At 41.7% G+C, this 20918-nt stretch overlaps 1 protein-coding gene and 1 long non-coding RNA gene across 4 annotated transcripts; both read right to left on the minus strand.

Moving 5' to 3' along the window:
- Positions 1-3552: 3552 nt before the first annotated feature.
- On the minus strand, positions 3553-10638 carry LOC139544413 (uncharacterized). Of its 2 annotated transcripts, XR_011668865.1 has the most exons (3): positions 9507-10638; positions 7863-8646; positions 3553-6135 (listed from the first exon to the last, which is right to left on the minus strand). It is a non-coding gene; the product is annotated as an uncharacterized lncRNA (long non-coding RNA). The 2 variants fall into 2 exon arrangements; XR_011668864.1 differs by having other exon boundaries at positions 3553-8646.
- An 898-nt stretch (positions 10639-11536) lies between these two features.
- LOC139544414 (asparagine--tRNA ligase, cytoplasmic-like) lies at positions 11537-20888 on the minus strand. 2 transcript variants are annotated; one of them, XM_071351470.1, is made up of 15 exons: positions 20615-20888; positions 20038-20120; positions 19838-19903; positions 19655-19747; positions 19285-19374; positions 19041-19119; positions 18654-18724; positions 18438-18524; positions 17999-18220; positions 14917-15116; positions 13951-14086; positions 13560-13673; positions 13110-13241; positions 12711-12842; positions 11537-12044 (listed from the first exon to the last, which is right to left on the minus strand). In XM_071351470.1, the coding sequence occupies exons 1-15, from the start codon at positions 20655-20657 to the stop codon at positions 11913-11915; spliced, it is 1680 nt and encodes a 559-aa protein (XP_071207571.1). In that variant the 5' UTR covers positions 20658-20888; the 3' UTR covers positions 11537-11912. The 2 variants fall into 2 exon arrangements, with proteins under 2 accessions (XP_071207571.1, XP_071207572.1); XM_071351471.1 differs by lacking the exons at positions 19655-19747; positions 19838-19903 and having other exon boundaries at positions 20615-20814.
- Positions 20889-20918: the final 30 nt, after the last annotated feature.

Here is a 20918-nt window from a genome sequence, read left to right on the forward strand (position 1 = left end):
CTCTATCCGATGACCTTGACTACACGTCTAGACCAGCTGATCTCTATCCCATGACCTTGACTACACGTCTAGACCAGCTGATCTCTATCCCATGACCTTGACTACACGTCTAGACCAGCTGATCTCTATCCCATGACCTTGACTACACGTCTAGACCAGCTGATCTCTATCCCATGACCTTGACTACACGTCTAGACCAGCTGATCTCTATCCCATGACCTTGACTACACGTCTAGACCAGCTGATCTCTATCCCATGACCTTGACTACACGTCTAGACCAGCTGATCTCTATCCCATGTCCCTGACTACACGTCTAGACCAGCTGATCTCTATCCCATGTCCCTGACTACACGTCTAGACCAGCTGATCTCTATCCCATGACCTTGACTACACGCCTAGACCAGCTGATCTCTATCCCATGACCTTGACTACACGCCTAGACCAGCTGATCTCTATCCCATGTCCCTGACCACACGTCTAGACCAGTGAGTGTGGAAGAGATGAACCATCCTTTCCTCAGAAGCACATCATTGGCACAAAAAAAACGTCTCTAATATTGTTAAGCATATTCATTGTAAACTATTGATATTAAACAAATCACGGAAAATTACGTTGTTATTTATTTTCTCTCACATTCCCCTCTTAGAAGATTGAATCTTCTATAAAATAATGAGACAAATTCACACCGTATGTAAAGACGAAAATAGAAAGGCTTCCAGATGGACATCTTCCACAGTAAATAACCTTCCTCTGGGTTATTGAATTCTTCATCTCCACATAGTGCCTACATTGTTCATGAAGCAAGAAGCATATAAAGCCAGTAAATAATTCACTGGATGGGTTCCTGCATTGTGATTGGTCGTTATCGCGCGTGCTTCGCCTCCCAAGAAACTGAGCACTGTCTCCTCTAAAAAAAAAAAAACATATTCTGGGCATTCTGCCAATTGTTCTGAGGTCATGATACCGAGTCGCCTGCACAAACCCCAAGGATACATACAGTTTATACGATTCGATGCCGTCTCTTCATAGACGTCAACGAGCAAACAATGAATGCCTAAAGCAGTGCATGTGAGAGTTCATAACGTAAGTTAATTATGTCATAATCTAAGCAGAAGTTCACCAACGCAAAATATTAAATTGTAGGACAGGACGTTCTCACACCAGTACATTGCCTTTGTAAAATGGCTTCTCTTGTGCCACTGAGCTTAAAACCTTTATTTAACCAGACAGGCCAGTTGAGAACAAGTTCTCATTTACAACGGTGACCTCTGGCCAAGATAAAGCAAAGCAGTTCGACACATACAGTGGGGAGAACAAGTATTTGATACACTGCCGATTTTGCAAGTTTTCCTACTTACAAAGCATGTAGAGGTCTGTAATTTTTATCATAGGTACACTTCAACTGTGAGAGACGGAATCTAAAACAAAAATCCAGAAAATCACATTGTATAATTTTTAAGTAATTAATTTGCATTTTATTGCATGACATAAGTATTTGATCACCTACCAACCAGTAAGAATTCCGGCTCTCACAGACCTGTTAGTTTTTCTTTAAGAAGCCCTCCTGTTCTCCACTCATTACCTGTATTAACTGCACCTGTTTGAACTCGTTACCTGTATAAAAGACACCTGTCCACACACTCAATCAAACAGACGCCAACCTCTCCACAATGGCCAAGACCAGAGAGCTGTGTAAGGACATCAGGGATAAAATTGTAGACCTGCACAAGGCTGGGATGGGCTACAGGACAATAGGCAAGCAGCTTGGTGAGAAGGCAACAACTGTTGGCGCAATTATTAGAAAATGGAAGAAGTTCAAGATGACGGTCAATCACCCTCGGTCTGGGGCTCCATGCAAGATCTCACCTCGTGGGGCATCAATGATCATGAGGAAGGTGAGGGATCAGCCCAGAACTACATGGCAGGACCTGCCCAATGACCTGAAGAGAGCTGGGACCACAGTCTCAAAGAAAACCATTAGTAACACACTACGCCGTCATGGATTAAAATCCTGCAGTGCACGCAAGGACCCCCTGCTCAAGCCAGCGCATGTCCAGGCCCGTCTGAAGTTTGCCAATGACCATCTGGATGATCCAGAGGAGGAATGGGAGAAGGTCATGTGGTCTGATGAGACAAAAATAGAGCTTTTTGGTCTAAACTCTACTCGCCGTGTTTGGAGGAAGAAGAAGGATGAGTACAACCCCAAGAACACCATCCCAACCGTGAAGCATGGAGGTGGAAACATCATTCTTTGGGGATGCTTTTCTGCAAAGGGGACAGGACGACTGCACCGTATTGAGGGGAGGATGGATTGGGCCATGTATCGCGAGATCTTGGCCAACAACCTCCTTCCCTCAGTAAGAACATTGAAGATGGGTCGTGGCTGGGTCTTCCAGCATGACAACAACCCGAAACACACAGCCAGGGCAACTAAGGAGTGGCTCCGTAAGAAACATCTCAAGGTCCTGGAGTGGCCTAGCCAGTCTCCAGACCTGAACCCAATAGAAAATCTTTGGAGGGAGCTGAAAGTCCGTATTGCCCAGCGACAGCCCCGAAACCTGAAGGATCTGGAGAAGGTCTGTATGGAGGAGTGGGCCAAAATCCCTGCTGCAGTGTGTGCAAACCTGGTCAAGAACTACAGGAAACGTTTGCTCTGTGTATTTGCAAACAGAGGTTTCTGTACCAAATATTAAGATCTGCTTTTCTGATGTATCAAATACTTATGTCATGCAATAAAATGCAAATTAATTACTTAAAAATTATACAATGTGATTTTCTGGATTTTTGTTTTAGATTCCGTCTCTCACAGTTGAAGTGTACCTATGATAAAAATTACAGACCTCTACATGCGTTGTAAGTAGGAAAACCTGCAAAATCGGCAGTGTATCAAATACTTGTTCTCCCCACTGTACATCAACACCGAGTTACACATGGAATTAAACAAAACATACAGTCAATAATACAGTAGAACAAAAGAAAACAATAAGTCTATATACAGTGAGTGCAAATGAGGTAAGATAAGGGAGTTAAGGCAATAAATAGGCCATGGTGGCGAAGTAATTACAAAATAACAATTCAACTGGAATGGTAGATGTGCAGAAGATGAATGTGCAAGTAGAGATACTGGAGTGCAAAGCTCTCAGTTTAGGAGAGAACACCTGGCAATCACAGAGTCTGGGCGTTCAGTTCCACTCCCACTGACCCGCCCTGGTGAGAGCAAAACCTCTTGTCTACAACAGACGCATTTGCAACAGGTCAAACATCACTGTCATCAGCAGTAACAGGTAGCTCATCCTTCACTTCCTGCATTATGGCCCTGGTCATGGCAACAGTTAACATCACATGTGACCTTGAATTTGTTACCAGTTATAAAACACTGGTACATGAGGATGAGCAGCAAAATCAATGGCTAAAACAATGGTCAGACACAGTTGCATGATTGTTAGGAGAATTTTGTTCTCATGTTCATGAACCAATTCAATTAAAATAATCTTGTCTGTTACTAAGAATTTGTAAGGTTCTTATTAAAACGAAACAGACAGAGGCCAGTCTACTTAGTCAGCAGATTTATTTACGAGACATTTCGTCATAAATGTCCCTCCTCTCAGAAACAATGACAATATAGTTCACAAGTCTTCTCCTACTCATAGATTTGCCTGTCACCTGTTATACAATCTACTACAAGGCCAAGGTCTCTCCCCTCCCTGGGTGGGGACAGAATGTCCTGTAAGGAACACAGTAGTACAGCTTGTCTGTCGATAGCTCCTCTTATCTCATACATTGTCTCACACTTGCACCCTGCTTACACACTAGAAAGGAACAAAAAGTCCTTGTACTAGTTCTGACTAAAACTACAAACATCAGATTTAGATTTCTGATTCTAATACATTTCATACAATCATACAGTGACAGGGTAGAATCCTGTTAGTTATAGTTCTACGTTAAATGTATACATAATTTAGTCATTATTCATAAAAAACCCATAACAATCCACCCTATGACTAAATATTATACACACAATCGCACATCTATTTTTATAAGAAATATCAATTATATCCAAAATCAACCACACAAAGACCAATATATGTATTTACAATGACTGTTCTAGGCCTACATCAGAATCATCACTCTTCTTATCAGGATTCTCGTTATAATCTTCATCAAAGAACAGTGAACAGTCTAAACATAAATACAAGAAGAAACCTAAACATTAAAAATCTGTTGCGTCATCGATTTCTCCAGAGTCCTGGAAATTAGACCTCTCACGCAACATCCGCACAAAACTAACACAGTCACACAGGTGAAGATTGCCCACAACACAGTGATCATGACATTTTTCCATTTCCCAAACACACTGTCAAACCAACTCGTCCGAGAAGTATCTACCCCAGACATTTCTGCTAGTTAAACCAGCCAGGGCCTTGGTCACTGATCCGTCTGGAGCTGTGTTATTTGGGACGAAGGTACAACATTCTACTCCGAATATCACACACACCACCTTTTCAGCCAGTAACATATCCAATACTATCCTATGTAAATTCTATTGTCAAAAGATCCAGACGGATCACTCCTTCTCTCTCTTCTACCTGGCTCTAGGTCCTCGTGTTTGATAAGGGTGAAGGGCATGCCTAACTGCACAACTACCGGTCCAATTGGTAGGAAGGTCAGGCCACAGCGTCACCCCTCCACAACCCACCAGAGATCCGCTCTAGGCCTTTTCATCTGCCAGTCAGGTCCCTCATTGTCTTGTCGGTTGTAACATTCTCTGTCCTATTGCATGTTCTTACTTCCCCTACGTCCCATTCGTGTGTGATGTAGTGAGCCCTACAATAATAATATCCTCCTGTAACTGTGAAAGGGGGAAGTCTGGATGTAATGGGCACATGGGGATACAGATAATGCAGATCAATGCAACTGTCATTGTCTGGCTTCCCTGCCTTCATGAACAGCTTTCCCTTTCCATTTGATGGAATACAGGCCATTCCCCTGGGTGTATCAATTCCATCAAATGGAAAGAGAATGGTTGTCAACTGAGGTTTTGCTGTGGCGCAGGCATAACCTTCTTCTTTCGCTACTGATCTGGCTGTATACTGAATCCATTCTAACCATAGGTTAGAATCCCCATAACCAGTTTCCACCTCAATCACTTCCTTAAGATCTTGTTGTGTATATCCGCACCGGTCCTTGACTCTGGACTACTCTGCTGTCAGTATCTGTTTTGTCAGGGGCTCTGCTTGTATTCTGGCTGACTATAGAGCTATCACCTGCCCTAACCTCCTCTACCCGGAATGGCACTAGGGTATCAACCAAAACCTGGTCAAATCCAACATACCATAACCCTAGATCCTCTTTCATTACCTTTATGCAATACTTCTCTCGCTTCGGATTGCAGTCAAAAACCCTCACCTTCACTATACTCCACCTCCGTCCATACTGGGTATGTGGATTTATATAACCCTCTCTCTCTGTGTGAGCTATGACCTGTGTCCATGAACTACACGGGGACCTGCACAGATATATTCCATAATGGCTCATAGTCCTAGACTGCCAAGGAGTCAGAGACCCCATTTGGTCTACATAAAGCTCCATTGAGACATCCTTCCCAATCTCCACTCTAACTTCCTGTTTATCCAGAACAAGTGATCTCTTATGCTTGGTTAATACAAAATCCTCATCGTCTAAACTATGGGTCAAGTTAACACCTTCTGCATTCTCGGATGGGTCATGGTGTATTTAGGAATATTGTTCCCATAATAAGACAGCTCAGACCAATCAGCACTCCTGTAAAGCCCCACCCTTTCCCGGAGAACATATCATCATCTAGAGGCCAGCCCACATTTTAACTTCTATGAACGCACACAGGGAGGACAGGGCGGGGTCAGGGAATCTTCGTTAGAGAGGTGACCCCCGAACCTTATTGGTTTTGGTTCTTCTCCTAACACTGTGATTGTTCGGCAGTGTCAGTGTGTCTTACCCTCCTGCAATGTGTGATATGCCCCAGGTAGCTCTTTCAGCTATTCTCACTGCGAAGACTGTCAGCAGGAGTACTTGGTATGGCCCCTCCCAACGGGGCTGCTTCCCGTCTATTCTCCTCAGGGACTGGATTGAGAGAATCACCTTCTCCTGTAATTCACCTGTAGAGCATATGTTCATATGTACATATTCTTTATCCCTTTACACTTGTGTGTATAAGGAAGTAGTTGTGGAATTGTTAGGTTAGATTACTTGTTGGTTATTACTGCATTGTCGGAACTAGAAGCACAAGCATTTCGCTACACTCGCACTAACATCTGCTAACCATGTGTATGTGACAAATAAAATTTGATTTATTTGATATAAAAGACACCTGTCCACAACCTCAAACAGTCACACTCCAAACTCCACTATGGCCAAGACCAAAGAGCTGTCAAAGGACACCAGAAACAAAATTGTAGACCTGCACCAGGCTGGGAAGACTGAATCTGCAATAGGTAAGCAGCTTGGTTTGAAGAAATCAACTGTGGGAGCAATTATTAGGAAATGGAAGACATACAAGACCACTGATAATCTCCCTCGATCTGGGGCTCCACGCAAGATCTCACCCCGTGGGGTCAAAATGATCACAAGAACGGTGAGCAAAAATCCCAGAACCACACGGGGGGACCTAGTGAATGACCTGCAGAGAGCTGGGACCAAAGTAACAAAGCCTACCATCAGTAACACACTACGCCGCCAGGGACTCAAATCCTGCAGTGCCAGACGTGTCCCCCTGCTTAAGCCAGTACATGTCCAGGCCCATCTGAAGTTTGCTAGAGAGCATTTGGATGATCCAGAAGAAGATTGGGAGAATGTCATATGGTCAGATGAAACCAAAATATAACTTTTTGGTAAAAACTCAACTCGTTGTGTTTGGAGGACAAAGAATGCTGAGTTGCATCCAAAGAACACCATACCTACTGTGAAGCATGGGGGTGGAAACATCATGCTTTGGGGCTGTTTTTCTGCAAAGGGACCAGGACGACTGATCCGTGTAAAGGAAAGAATGAATGGGGCCATGTATCGTGAGATTTTGAGTGAAAACCTCCTTCCATCAGCAAGGGCATTGAAGATGAAACGTGGCTGGGTCTTTCAGCATGACAATGATCCCAAACACACAGCCCGGGCAACGAAGGAGTGGCTTCGTAAGAAGCATTTCAAGGTCCTGGAGTGGCCTAGCCAGTCTCCAGATCTCAACCCCATAGAAAATCTTTGGAGGGAGTTGAAAGTTCGTGTTGCCCAGCAACAGCCCCAAAACATCACTGCTCTAGAGGACATCTGCATGGAGGAATGGGCCAAAATAACAGCAACAGTGTGTGAAAACCTTGTGAAGACTTACAGAAAACATTTGACCTCTGTCATTGCCAACAAAGGGTATATAACAAAGTATTGAGATAAACTTTTGTTATTGACCAAATACTTATTTTCCACCATAATTTGCAAATAAATTCATTAAAAATCCTACAATGTGATTTTCTGGATTTTTTTCCCTCATTTTGTCTGTCATAGTTGAAGTGTACCTATGATGAAAATTACAGGCCTCTCTCATCTTTTTAAGTGGGAGAACTTGCACAATTGGTGGCTGACTAAATACTTTTTTGCCCCACTGTATATAATATATAAAGGACCCCAAAAATTGGTCCTCCTTTGGAGGATCAAAAAATTAATATTAAATTACAAAAAATAAAATAATAATAATAAAAATAAAAATATTTTTTTTCTTTTCTTTTTTCGGTCGATTAATAGGTATCGGCTTTTTTTGGTCCTCCAATAATCGGTATCGAAAAATTATAAATCGGTCGACCTCTACTTTCAGAACATTGTTAAGTGCAGTACAGTAGCTTACCATTTGGTCTTCACAGCCCATCAGGGTCAATCTGTTCTGTGGAAAAGGTGTTTACACATTTTTGCACAAAATTATTCTGCAAACACAGAAAAACCGGGAGCCAAGAACCTTTCTTTCGTCAATCTCACTTCCCCGGACCCTGCATCTGATTGTAGATAAGAAACATCCTGTAGGGATTTTTTCTTTAACAGAGACAGGAAATGCAACAAAAATAACCTCCCAGTTTTCAGCCCATTTAGAATGTCTTACCAAATGAGGAACCCACACTGCTTCCAGAATGTACCGAAGTCATCCCCAACTACAAATGCATACCTGGGGATTTGTCAGTAGAAATCGTAACAGTTTTTATCCTTAGGCAAAATAAATGCTCTATTAGGTTGAGGTGATTTTTGTAGCGGCAGATAGTGGTTAGAGCGTTGGGCCAGTAACCGAAAGGTTGCTGGATCGAATCCTCGAGCAGACAAGGTCAAAATCTGTCGTTCTTCCCCTGAACAAGGCAGTTAACCCACTGTTCCCCGGTAGGCTGTCATTGTAAATAAGAATTTGTTCTTAACTGACTTGCCTAGTTAAATAAAGGTTAACATTTTAATAAAAAAAATAAAAAAACTAGTTCTAATCAGCATTCATTAAAGATAAATCGGGGCGTGGTCAACTAGGACGGCACAATCATAGGGCTCACCATCATCGTCAGTTGGTAGGGACGTGGTACATTGACATTATTACAGCTCTGAGGCAACACACCACACTGTCAAGTCTCTTAGAACTGCTGCTTCCCACTGTGATCCTGTAGAAGGACAGATGACATAAAACCATTATTATTATTTTTTTTTTTTCAAACACCAATAGATTAAATGGTTTAGAATGATCCGGCAAAACCTAAACAAGGAGAAGTGGTCAGAACTGTGTCAATTTGTCAACTTCCTGCAAACCCTCAGGAATCCACTGTATCTTGTCCTTCATCGCCATCTTGTGGCCACGGGTGAGATCAGTGTTAAACATTAATTCACTATGCACTCATTTCATCACAATCGTTCTGTTATTGTGTGCGTCCACACATTAATTACTGGTGTACCCCTCTTTGTTGAGTTCTTCAACGGTATCCACATTTATTTAACAGCAGTCAACTCTTAGATCAAATCAGTTAACTCAATTCTCACTACTTAAATTCAGTTCCCGAGAGTTCAGGTATTATTACAACACATCAACTCACTTAAAAACCAGGAATCAGTTTACCGCTAGTGCTGTGAAAGCAAAGGTTAGTGGTTACAACACTGCTACAACAAACAGGCAGACAGAAAATGGTATTGTTGGAAATCACTCACAACTCCTTCAGTCAGTAGCCAAGTTATAATTTCAGCAGTTTGTAGATCTTTTAAAATGTAGGGAAGTCTAAACGAGTCTACTAAATTACAACAGTAATCTTATTCATTCAAATATCAAATGAATTCCCCTTAAACAAATGTCATATACGTCAAAGCTAATTTTCGAAGTCTTCAAACTTGTGATTTCCATCAACCTTAAATGAAACAGCAGTAAATACTTTTCCAGCAGTACATCTCAAGCGACCTTAAAAACTATAAAGACGTTAATTTAACCCGTTAATTTAACCCAGAACTGAATTTGTTAACGTTTTTTTTTACCTACCTTTGCCTTAAATGTTCCGGTCAGGGACTTGGGTTAGAATGGTCAAAACGCTTTTTGGGTTTCCTAAACTTAACTTAATCAATCCAATTCAGTCTGTCATCTTGTAATTGTAAATGGAAGTCCACACGCAAGCCCAGTTAATAAGATATCGGTCTTCAGCTTTCAGCCTCAAATTTGAAAAACCTTTCCTTCACACCACCATCGGTAGTGTAACGCAACACAAGACATTTGGCCTACATTGCTGATGTCTGTCGTCTCGTCAACCATGATGGTCACAAAGGGGGTTTTCTTCAATTCTTCCTCCATGACATCTGTCATTATATTCGCGACCGCGTATATCAGGTCATTTAGGATTTTGCTGGAAGTGCCTGTGAACACAGTAGCCGTAGCTAAATGGCCGTTTAACGTACTGTCATACTCAGCCAAGAAATCCAATATTTCCAAGTAGTTACCCTTATTAGCTGATTCTTTACCCTCATCATGTCATCTGAAAACGAATTCTTGCTTGCCTAAAAACACAACCGTATGAATAAGGCGCTATAGAATCGTCCTGTTGTGTCTGACTTTATCATTGGGAACAAGTGTCTCATTGCGCCACTGCTCGTCAAGAAGGTCTACTCTTGTTTCCCCAAATGTTTTTAAACTCACAGTAGCTCGCAGGTATGAAGATGAGTTTTGGTTGTCGAAGTGCTGACTTTGTCAAACAGGCTAAATCTTTGAACCCAGTCGTCCAGGTTGAGCTATTATCGGTACTGAAGAGTAGGCAATTCTAACAGTAAAGCTTTTTAATCAGCTCACAGCCGGTTATCCACGGATAGCGCTCATAATTAATAACTTGAAAACGCTTTCAAAACTCTTTCATCGTTGCACCAAATCAGGCAGTGCAGGAGTTGGTCGCCCGGTCTGTACAATATTTAACTTTTCATTAAAAGTTAGTCTTGAAAAGGGCGATGCTAACAACTTAGCCACCACATCGTCCTCGGTTACTCTGCAGTTGCCATCGTTACATACACTAGCCAGCTAGCTAGGCTCAAGCGTGAGAAGACGAGATAAGGCTCGCTATTGGCTCTGAATTAGTGACGTATACTTAGGCGCCTTGAGGCAAAACACCAGTCTCAACGTCAACAGTAAAGAAGCGACTCCGGGATGCTGGCCTTCTAGGCAGAGTTGCAAAGAAAAAGCCATATCTCAGACTGGCCAATAAAAAGAAAAGATTAAGATGGGCAAAATAACAAGTTAGCTGACTAGCTAGCGAGTGTGGTAAAGGGCATGGGTAGTGTGCAACAGAAGTTAGCATTTGGCTGTTAGCTAAATAGCCAGCAAATGCATGTCAAAGATAAAGTTAACTTCTGTGTTCGTGTTCTCGTGATGCTAATTTGCTAGCTAACCAACTCCAGCATTACCAGCTAACGTTATCTGTATAGCTAGCTCGCTAAAATTAGCAAAAAAGTAGCTAGCTACCATCCACTTACATTGAATGAGCCGACTCGCCCATCCAAAAAAACGTTTAAAAATGGGGGATTTCTATACTTCTATTAGTGCTTTGATCCAGTCAGCGGATCCTATTTGTCTTTATAACAAATTACGTACTCACAAGTAAAAATTCCTTCCAGCCTCTACACCCGAGGACTGCCACTGACAGAAAGCACACTAACAGCACTTGTCATGTGTGTTAACAAGCCATGCCTGTGCTCTGACGTAGGAGGCTGTGCATTCCCCTAGCCTTGTCGTCCAGTAAGTAGCCCATGGTGTTCTCCTAACTTTTGGTGCTGTTCTGTTCTATAAACCACCAAACACATAGTGAGTTTTGGATACATATTCCATTTTCTTTGGTGTACAAGGAAATGTATCTGTACAAAAACACAAGTCTAGAGAAGGAAGTTACTCAAGAAAATATGTGCCGAATTCTAACCGTTGTCTTTGACTTCATGTTTAACAGGTTTATTGCAACAGTAGTGGAGCAGTAACTTGTCGCAATATACAAGAGATGTAACAGAATGCGTGTCCCCACAGAACATTCCAGATAGACATTGCAGTTTATGCAGTGTACATTTATTGGCAGACAAATAGTATTAGCTGGACAGCATGAATTTCATGTTTGAAAACACTTTTCAAATCTTACATTTGCAGGGATTTGTTAGTGTAATTAATTGTTCTTGTCTTAGTTCTCGAGCCCTGTATGTTGGCCTTTTGCAGTGCAGTAGGATGGGCTTTGTCCCAAACGGTGCTCTATTCTCTATATAGTGCACCACCTTTGGTCCTGGTAAAAATAAGGGCCCTATACAGGGATAGTGCTCTGGTAAAAAATAGCACTATATAGGGAATAGGTAGCCATTTGGGATGTACATCTTGGTCTCTTGAAGCGCAGTGTGATCATCTCCAGCAGGGGGCAGGGTAGTTGGTAGTTCAGGGTCGGCAGCGCTGGATGAAGCGGGGGTAGAGACACACGTCTCTGATGTGGTGTCTGTTCAGCAGCCAGGTTAGGAACCTCTCCAGGCCCAGCCCGTAGCCACCATGGGGACAGGTACCATACTTCCTCTAGAAGACACAATGTGGACATTATTAAGGAAACACAACATCAAAAATGTCTAACAGATTCTCTATTTCTTTTTATGAAACAGTTAGTTTCCGGAAACACTACGGTGTCTAACCTATGACCCCAGCAGCCATACTAAAATCGCAATGAAGCACACCCCCTTGTGTATTATTGCTGAAATTAATAAGATTTACAGGTCAGATTTTCTCTTCCTGGATGAGTTCATACCTGGTCAGTGTACCAGTATTAGAGGGGTGGGTAGATGTACATACCTGGTCAGTGTACCAGTATTAGAGGGGTGGGTAGATGTACATACCTGGTCAGTGTACCAGTATTAGAGGGGTGGGTAGATGTACATACCTGGTCAGTGTACCAGTATTAGAGGGGTGGGTAGATGTACATACCTGGTCAGTGTACCAGTATTAGAGGGGTGGGTAGATGTACATACCTGGTCAGTGTACCAGTATTAGAGGGGTGGGTACATGTACATACCTGGTCAGTGTACCAGTATTAGAGGGGTGGGTAGATGTACATACCTGGTCAGTGTACCAGTATTAGAGGGGTGGGTAGATGTACATACCTGGTCAGTGTACCAGTATTAGAGGGGTGGGTAGATGTACATACCTGGTCAGTGTACCAGTATTAGAGGGGTGGGTAGATGTACATACCTGGTCAGTGTACCAGTAGTAAGGGGTTGGGTCAATGCCTTCCCTCTTGTATCCCTCCAGCAGTTCCTCAGCATCCCAGATCCTCATAGACCCTCCAACTATCTCTCCAACGTTAGGCATCAGCACATCCACCTGGGGAGAGGAGCAGCAGGGACAACAATGAGGATGTCTTTCAGGGCCCACATTCTCCTCTCAGAGAAGGAGTCCCGATCTAGAGTCAGCTCCCCCCTGTCCATATTCTTATTCATTATTATCGAACAGGACAAAACGGATCTTAGATCAGAACCCAGAGACATTTTGGAATCAGGCCCTGGGTAAGGTTCATGATGGCTTCTCTGAGGTGTGGTTTTTCAGGTCATGGTTTCCGTGATGTAAGCTCTCTGCTGGTCAGGGACTCACCGACTCAGTGAGGCGTCGGTCCTCAGGACAGCGCTGCATGTAGAAGGACTTGATCTCAGCCGGGAAGCGGCACAGCAGGATGGTCTCACCGATGGCATCAGTCATTAGCCTCTCTGGGGCCTCTGGGATGTCCTGAAACAAAGGAGGGAGAGGGTTTTATAACATCACAGTAACAGGAGCTGGACGAAGAGTAGCTAAACACTGAGCGGACATTCCGTTTTTCTCTTTACATCAGTTTCCTGGACACAGACTAAGTTATGGACTCAAACAGGTTCAACAGAGATTCTCCATTGAAAGTAATATGTAGTCCAGGACTAGGCTCAATCTGTCCTGGAACCGGTCCTAAAAATGTCTTCAAACAACCACAGATCGACACTGTCCAAATATTATTTCTGAGGGAGATGGAGTGATTATAATTGACAAATGTCATTTATTCATAGTCAAATGTACCTCTCCAAACTCATAGTAGGTCCCATCATCCTTTTTGATGTCATGCTCCTTAAGCCAGATGATGGCATCAGAGTAGTTGATCCTCTTGAAGGGCCTCTTAGGGGGCTTGAAGTCCTGGGGAGGAAGGAGAGGAAAAAGACAGGCCACATTAGTACTGTGCTATCCTCATGTTTAGCCTTTCACCACCACACAAGGATTCTAAAAGGTCAAGGAAACTTGAATCTCAAAAAGGAAACATGCTTTCAAGATAAACCTTTAAGAATACATCCACCTCAGTGAACAAGACTACGAGAAAGAGATAAAAACATACAGCTAGAGACGGACATACAATCAGAGAGAAAAAGGGGGGAAGAGAGAGAACTAATAGCTGCCAATGAAACATCAGACGTACAGGGTTGACTTGGTAGAGTAGAGAAGCAGCAGGAGACTTCAGGACTCTGTCCACCACATCACACACCAGATCCTCCAGCCTGCTCAGTAGGTCCTCATAGGTCATGAAGGGGCACTCTGCCTCTATGTGAGTGTACCTACAGAGGGAGGGCACATAGTATAACTACATAACCCATGTTAACCGCTAAGGAATTGGTGTCCCCCTGCAGAACGGTTGAGCTAACGTAGGCTAATGTGATTAGCATGAGGTTATAAGTAACAAACAAAAATCCCATAGACATGTCTGATATGGGCAGAAAGTTTAAATTCTTGTTAATCTAACTGCACTGTCCAATTTACAGTAGCTATTACAGTGAAAGAATACCATGCTATTGTTTGAGGAGAGTGAACAATTATTAACTAGAAAATGTATTAATAAACCAATTAGGCACATTTGGGCAGTCTTGATACAACATTTTGAACATATATGCAATGGTTCATTGGATCAGTCTAAAACTTTGCACATACACTGCTGCTATCAAGTGGCCAAAATCTAAATTTCACCTGGGCTGGAATAATACATTATGGCCCTTCTCTTGCATTTCAAAGTACAAAAACACATGTTCTTTTCTTTGTATTAACTTTTACCAGATCTAATGTGTTATATTCTCCTACATTAATTTCACATTTCCACAAACTTCAAAGTGTTTCCTTTCAAATGGTATCAATAATTTGCATATCCTTGCTTCAGGTCCTGAGCTACAGGAAGTTAGATTTGGGTATGTCATTTTAGGAGAAAATTGAAAAGAAGGGTTTGATCCTTATTAATTAAACACTAGAACGTGTCTGTTGAAGAATAGGTTGTCAGTGAAACTAACCTGTATAAATAAAAGGTAAATACAAATAGAGGGTGTCCTAAGGTCATGTTTTGCTGTCAGAATGACTCCAATTTGAAACAGCAAAGGAAAACAACAATTCCAGTACTCACTCAGACAGGTGCCTGCGGGTGCGGGACTGCTCTGCGCGGTAGGACTGTGCGATACAGAAGGTGTCTCCCAAAGCAGGGATGCAGGTCTCCAGGTAGAGCTGAGAGGACTGGGTCAGGAACGCTTCCTCCCCAAAGTAGTTCAGGTTGAACAGGGTGGAACCTCCCTCCACCTGGGTCTGCACCAGAGTGGGTGGGGTGACCTTTGGGGGAACAAATACAACATCACAGATTTAGACAGAACTACATACATGCAAAAGGCTGAAAATATACAATTCAAGATTCAAATCTTCCCACTAACCACGTTTCCATCCACTTTGTGAATGAAGTCACATCACATTAAACAACAAATCACAACAGCTGTGATGGAAGCAGATCGTTTCAGTATAATTTTATAAATCCAACAGATCATTTGTTAGTTCGACATGGTGGGAACTTTATGTGTCTGTAAAATGAATTATGTGAGAAATTGAAATGGAAACACCTTTATGTGCAAATCCTGATATTAACCATGAAAACAACGTAAACTTGGAGTCACGCAATGATATGGCGTGTGATCCACCCACTAGGACTCGGGAAACCATGCAGTTTATTAGGCTACAGATTAAATAAATGATGAACTTCACAGGGTGGTGAAAATGCAGTGATCTGGATGCTCCTTTCCAATAAATATCCAGGGTCTTATTCTGGTGACGTGATGATCGATGCTTGACTGCCGTTTTGACAAATAAAACCATTCTCTCTCTTATCCATAATGTCATCATGTAGACTAGCCTACCTGCACTGTATCTACCAGCTGTTGTCTAGACCTCACCTGTCACGACCAGAGTAGGCCTGTGACAAAACCATCGGTAGAGATGGAAATACGATGGAAAATGTTGATTCTTATTCAGTACATGAAAACGTACAATGTGTCATTAAGACACTGAATTATATCTGCAACAAGTCTGGTGGAAACACACCACTGGTGGAAAAATGCGCATATTTTCTTTATGTTAATTATAGAATATTCTGTCGCCAATTGGATGGAAACCTAGCTAATGATGTCATCAACAAATACAATAAGCAAAGATGGAGGTGATGAGGCTTTTAGATACACATGTGCTCCAATACATTGGCATCCTTGTCCTTTACAATGGAGTCCAATGGAGCAGAAAGGTATTTCTATTCAAAACGGGTTGAATGGCTATTTTTACCTTGTAGACACCTACAACTTACCACAGATGAGATAAATTACACATTAAAACTTCTTAAGTATAGGGGACAGTATTTTCGTTTTTGGCTAAAAAACGTACCCATTTGAAACGGCCTATTTCTCAGCCCCCGAAACTAGAATATGCATATAATTGTCAGATTAGGATAGAAAACACTCTAAAATTTCCAAAACTGTCAAAATATTGTCTGTGGGTTTAACAGAACTGATATTGCAAGCGAAAACCTGAGGAAAATCCAATCAGGAAGTGCCTCTTTTTTTTTTACCTCTCTGTTCTTATGCATCCCTATCACCCATTTAAAGGGATATCAACCAGATTCCTTTTTCTATGGCTTCCCTAAGGTGTCAACAGCATTTAGACAGTTTGAGGCTTTTATTTTGAAAAATGAGCGAGAACGATCACATTGCGTAAGTGGATAGGTGGGGGCTCTCAGAGTGAGTTTTGCGCAACAGAGAAAGGCGGCCATTGTTTCTCCCGGTCCTATTGAAAAACCAACACTCCCGGTTGATATATTATCGAATAGATATTTGAAAAACAACCTGAGGATTGATTATAAAAAAACGTTTGACATGTTTCGGTGGACATTATGGATATTATCTGGAATTTTCGTCTGCGTTGTCGTGACCGCTCTTTCCTGTGGATTTTTTAGCATAATGCGCCAAACGAACGGAGGTATTTGGATATAAAAATAATCTTTATGGAACAAAAGGAACATTTGTCTAACTGGGAGTCTCGTGAGTGAAAACATCCAAAGATCATCAAAGGTAAACGATTAATTTGATTGCTTTTCGGATTTGTGACCAAATTACCTGATGCTAAGTGTACTTAATGTTTTGTCGAGCGATTGATAAACTTACACAAACGCTTGTATTGCTTTTGCTGTAAAACATAATTTAAAAATCTGAGACGACAGGTGGATTAACAAAAGGCTAAGCTGTGTTTTGCAATATTGCACTTGTGATTTCATGAATATGAATATTTTTTTAGAAATATTATTTGACTGTGGCACTATGCTATTCAGCGTTGCTGATGACAATTATCCCGATACCGGGATGGGTGGTTCAGAAAGGTTAAACGAGAATCTTTGCCTCCAACCAAATTACATTTTAATGTTGAATACTTTAGTCCAGGACATTATTTTTTTCTTGAAGAGAAAAATCTCAATTTCGGTTGTGATTTAGTGTTTCCCTTGGTCCTGTGCAGTTTAAAATCAATCAAATATATGTGGAAACAATTCTTTTATCAATTTCAACTTATTTTTTAGAAGAAACTGAATTATTCAAAGGTGAGAATATATTTGACTGCATCTGTATATTACTATGTTCTATTTATGTGTTCAATTTATTTTGGTAGTTTCACGCTTCAAAGAGCTCAAACAGAAGGACGTTTGTACAGTGTACCCACTCTTACTTACTGACTCTATTGTCCCCATGGGGAAGTTTTGATGCAGTGTCATGTTCACATTTAAAGTGCCATTTAAATACAAAACAAAATTGACTATAGAACTTTCATAACAGTTACATACCAATAAAAAGAGACTAGAAAAAATATAATAATAAATAAATAAATAAGATATATATTTAAAAAAAAGACTAGCTTGCTGGCCTTAGAGCCAATATGAACATTAGCCCGGGCTATTTAGGAGGGTTATCACACCTGGCACAAATGTTTGTCTAGTTGTGTTTTTCCTGCTGAGGGGTGCCCTATACCTGCGCCCAGAGGGGGGTAGTTCAAAGTCCAGGTAAAGGGGGTGGCTTGGGTCTAAAATGATTTTATGAGCCTTACGGAGGGCCCTGACCTTAAAGATCTCATCTGTTTGACTCCAAGTACCTTGCTTGCTGTGGTAATAATCCTTCTCAACATAGTCTTACCTCATAGTATCCGCGGGTGAAGAAGTGATCCCTGAAGCACTGTGTGACAGTGGAGCGGATCCGTAGTATCTTGGACACGTTCTCCCCACGGATCATCATGTGTCTGTTGTTGAGCTGAACGTCAACATCAGACTCCTCATTCAGCAGGTTGTCAGCTCCTCCAGCCGGCGCCAGACCCACCAGCTCCCAGAAGTCACAGTGCAGCTCATGACCACCAGGGGCCTGGAGAAGGAGGAAGAGAGAGGACATCCTAGTCAGTCATAGGTCTAACAATAAAATAACAAACCATCTAATACATGAATTACAGTCAGAGTGAAAAGGGACAGTTAACCCAGAACCAGATTGGGCCTAGTCCTGGTCTAAAAATAAGGTTTGAGAGAAAATGACAGTTTAATCTGGGTAATTAAAGTAAGTAAGTAAGTAGGTGAAGAATCTGTACCTGCTTCCCCTCAGGTACTTGCTTCACTGTCCCATACAGAGCCACTGTGCTTTCAGTGGACAGCACCAGGGCATTATAGCACTGACACTATAATGGAGACAAAAACAAAACTAGTTTTACAAATAATAAAAAATAAAAAGCATATTATTCCATTTTGTAATAATAAAAAAAGAAATTAACACATTTATTTAAGACAACAAATATATATTTTTTTACCAATTTATTGTTGAGAACACACTGCAGGAAACCAGTTCCATCTCTCAGCACAATGAACAGCAGGTTCTTTCCTAGCAAGAGAAAGACAATGTGTTCTCAGTCAACTTACCTAGTAAAATAAGGGTAAAATACAAAATAAAGAGAATAAGAAACACATTATGAGCCATGAAGCCCCTCTCCTCTCATCCAGCTGCCCCCCCCCCCCAAGTTAGTTTTTGGGGGAATTTTCATTGTTGGACATAAAAGACTGGACAAAACAGCATGCATTACAATCCTGAGAATATACTGTTAGTAAACAACCTGCACATTATGGGCTAGTTACAGTGCTGTGGCATGCTGACAACTGCTGGGTTAGACACACATTAACCAACGTTCTACAACCCTCACCTTGTTTTCTCATTCGGTGCACCCAGCCAAACACCTTCACTCTCTCCCCTCGGAGAGGCTCCAGCTGAAAGATTTTCACCTGTTGGGAAAAGCTTGATTACATTTCTACATTTCAACACAATGGAAGATAAAGATGTGATTCTTATTTCCAAACCTTTACTTGTATTTCATTTTTTTAACAATACAAAACATACAAAGATGAGTTTGACAGGATGCTGACGAAAGAGAATATAGTAGATCTGACCGTTTTGGGCTCTGGAAGACTCGAGTCATTCTCAATGGTGATTTTCTTCGCTTCTTCCAGGTTCTTCTCTCGTCTCTCAGAATCCTCTGCCTTTAAATCAAAGTTGAAAATAACTTACATAAATAGCAGCTCACATGGGCTACTGCTGCCTGTGAATATTTTACTGATAGCCACAACTGTTTATGGCCAAATACGAGACTGTGTGAATAATTATAATAGTGACATCCCAAAAGAAATCCTATTCTCTACATAGAGCACTACCTTTGACCAGAAGAATAGGAATAGGGTTCCATTTGGTGAAATAGGTTTCCTATATAGGGAATAGGGTTCCATTTGGGATAAACTGACTCAGACTATTTCTCCCACTTACCTCTTTTTTGTCTTTGGAGTCGCTCTTCATCTGCTCTCTAGCAAATAACTTCATCACACTTTTCATCTGCGTCTTGGAGATCACTGCCCAACGCTGGAGAAATAGGGGAAACGAAATCATCACGGGGAAACCAAATGAAAGTGAAACCAAACGACTTCGTTTTCAATGCTTCTAACTATGTACCTCTCCTTCCTTCTGAGAGTCCACATAGATGGTTGGGAATGGCTCCTTTCCAGCAAATGTCAAAGCCTTTGAAATCAAATAGTTGATATAGCAATTCACTTAACTGTGATTGATTCAAAGATACGTAGACATATCAGTTCTGTTGAATGGAGTCATAATTAAACACAAAACATGGTGTACACAACACTGATTCCTCTTACCCTCAATGAGGTCTTGAAAGGCTTCGGCTCTGTTCCATCACCGTCCTGGTCATTTCCTTCTTTGTCAGACACATACATCTCACCTGGAAGAAGTGGAAACACTCAACACTTGATGCTGAATGTGTTATTTCAGCTAACTAAACCTAGTTTGACATGTTCATTCATGATGAAAACTCCCGTATTCGACACCCCACGATGCTGCCTGTTTCACCCACCCAAAGGTTGGAGATCTGATGAAGCATGACAGTGATTAAACTAGCTAGGCAAGATGCTCGTTGGCTAGATAACAGGAGCGTGACACGGACATGTTACCACATGCTTGGGTTCAGGGACGATAGAAATGGAGAAAAAAAAGCTCAAATAAAAGCAGAGCTCACACCGATGCGTAGTAATTTAACTAGCTGGTTTTAGCTAACTAGACAGTCAAGATAAGCTTGAGCTATGCAATTATGTATTATTTAAATCATGACATTGGTGCTATGAAAGCTAGCTAGCAACACCGGTCTGATGCAACACATCGCATGCTTTCAACATTGCTACAATGGCTGTAAATTAGCTAACCATGCTATCTACTTACCCACGGAGAGTTCGCCTGTGGTTTTCGTTACCTCCTCTGCCATACCCACGTAGAAATTGTATCAAATGTGTATATTTAATAGATTACCAGCGAGCTAATAATAATACTAAAATGAATCTGCCCTCCTGTCCGTCAGTCGCTGGTGTTTGTACTCATGTGTAGGATTATCTGTGAATACAACTTCTGCATATTTCGTGAATGGTGATTGGTTGCAGTAACTTGAACGTGGATTCGTTCCCAGTCCCTGCCATTCATTGTAGTTCCACCCTGGAATGATGAAAGGACCATTATGGTGTGGTTTATC

This window comes from Salvelinus alpinus, chromosome 18, assembly GCF_045679555.1.
Source record: "Salvelinus alpinus chromosome 18, SLU_Salpinus.1, whole genome shotgun sequence".
In the NCBI taxonomy this organism is placed as follows: Eukaryota; Metazoa; Chordata; class Actinopteri; order Salmoniformes; family Salmonidae; genus Salvelinus; species Salvelinus alpinus.

Excerpts from the sequence above, each read along its gene's own strand:
- LOC139544414 (XM_071351470.1), bottom strand. The coding sequence starts at position 20,657 with ATGGCAGAGGAGGTAACGAAAACCACAGGCGAACTCTCCGTGG. Across the intron at positions 19,904-20,037 it reads CTTTCAAGACCTCATTGAGG|GCTTTGACATTTGCTGGAAA; the intron begins GTAAGAGGAATC and ends TTGATTTCAAAG. Across the intron at positions 18,725-19,040 it reads GCACCGAATGAGAAAACAAG|GAAAGAACCTGCTGTTCATT; the intron begins GTGAGGGTTGTA and ends TTCTCTTGCTAG.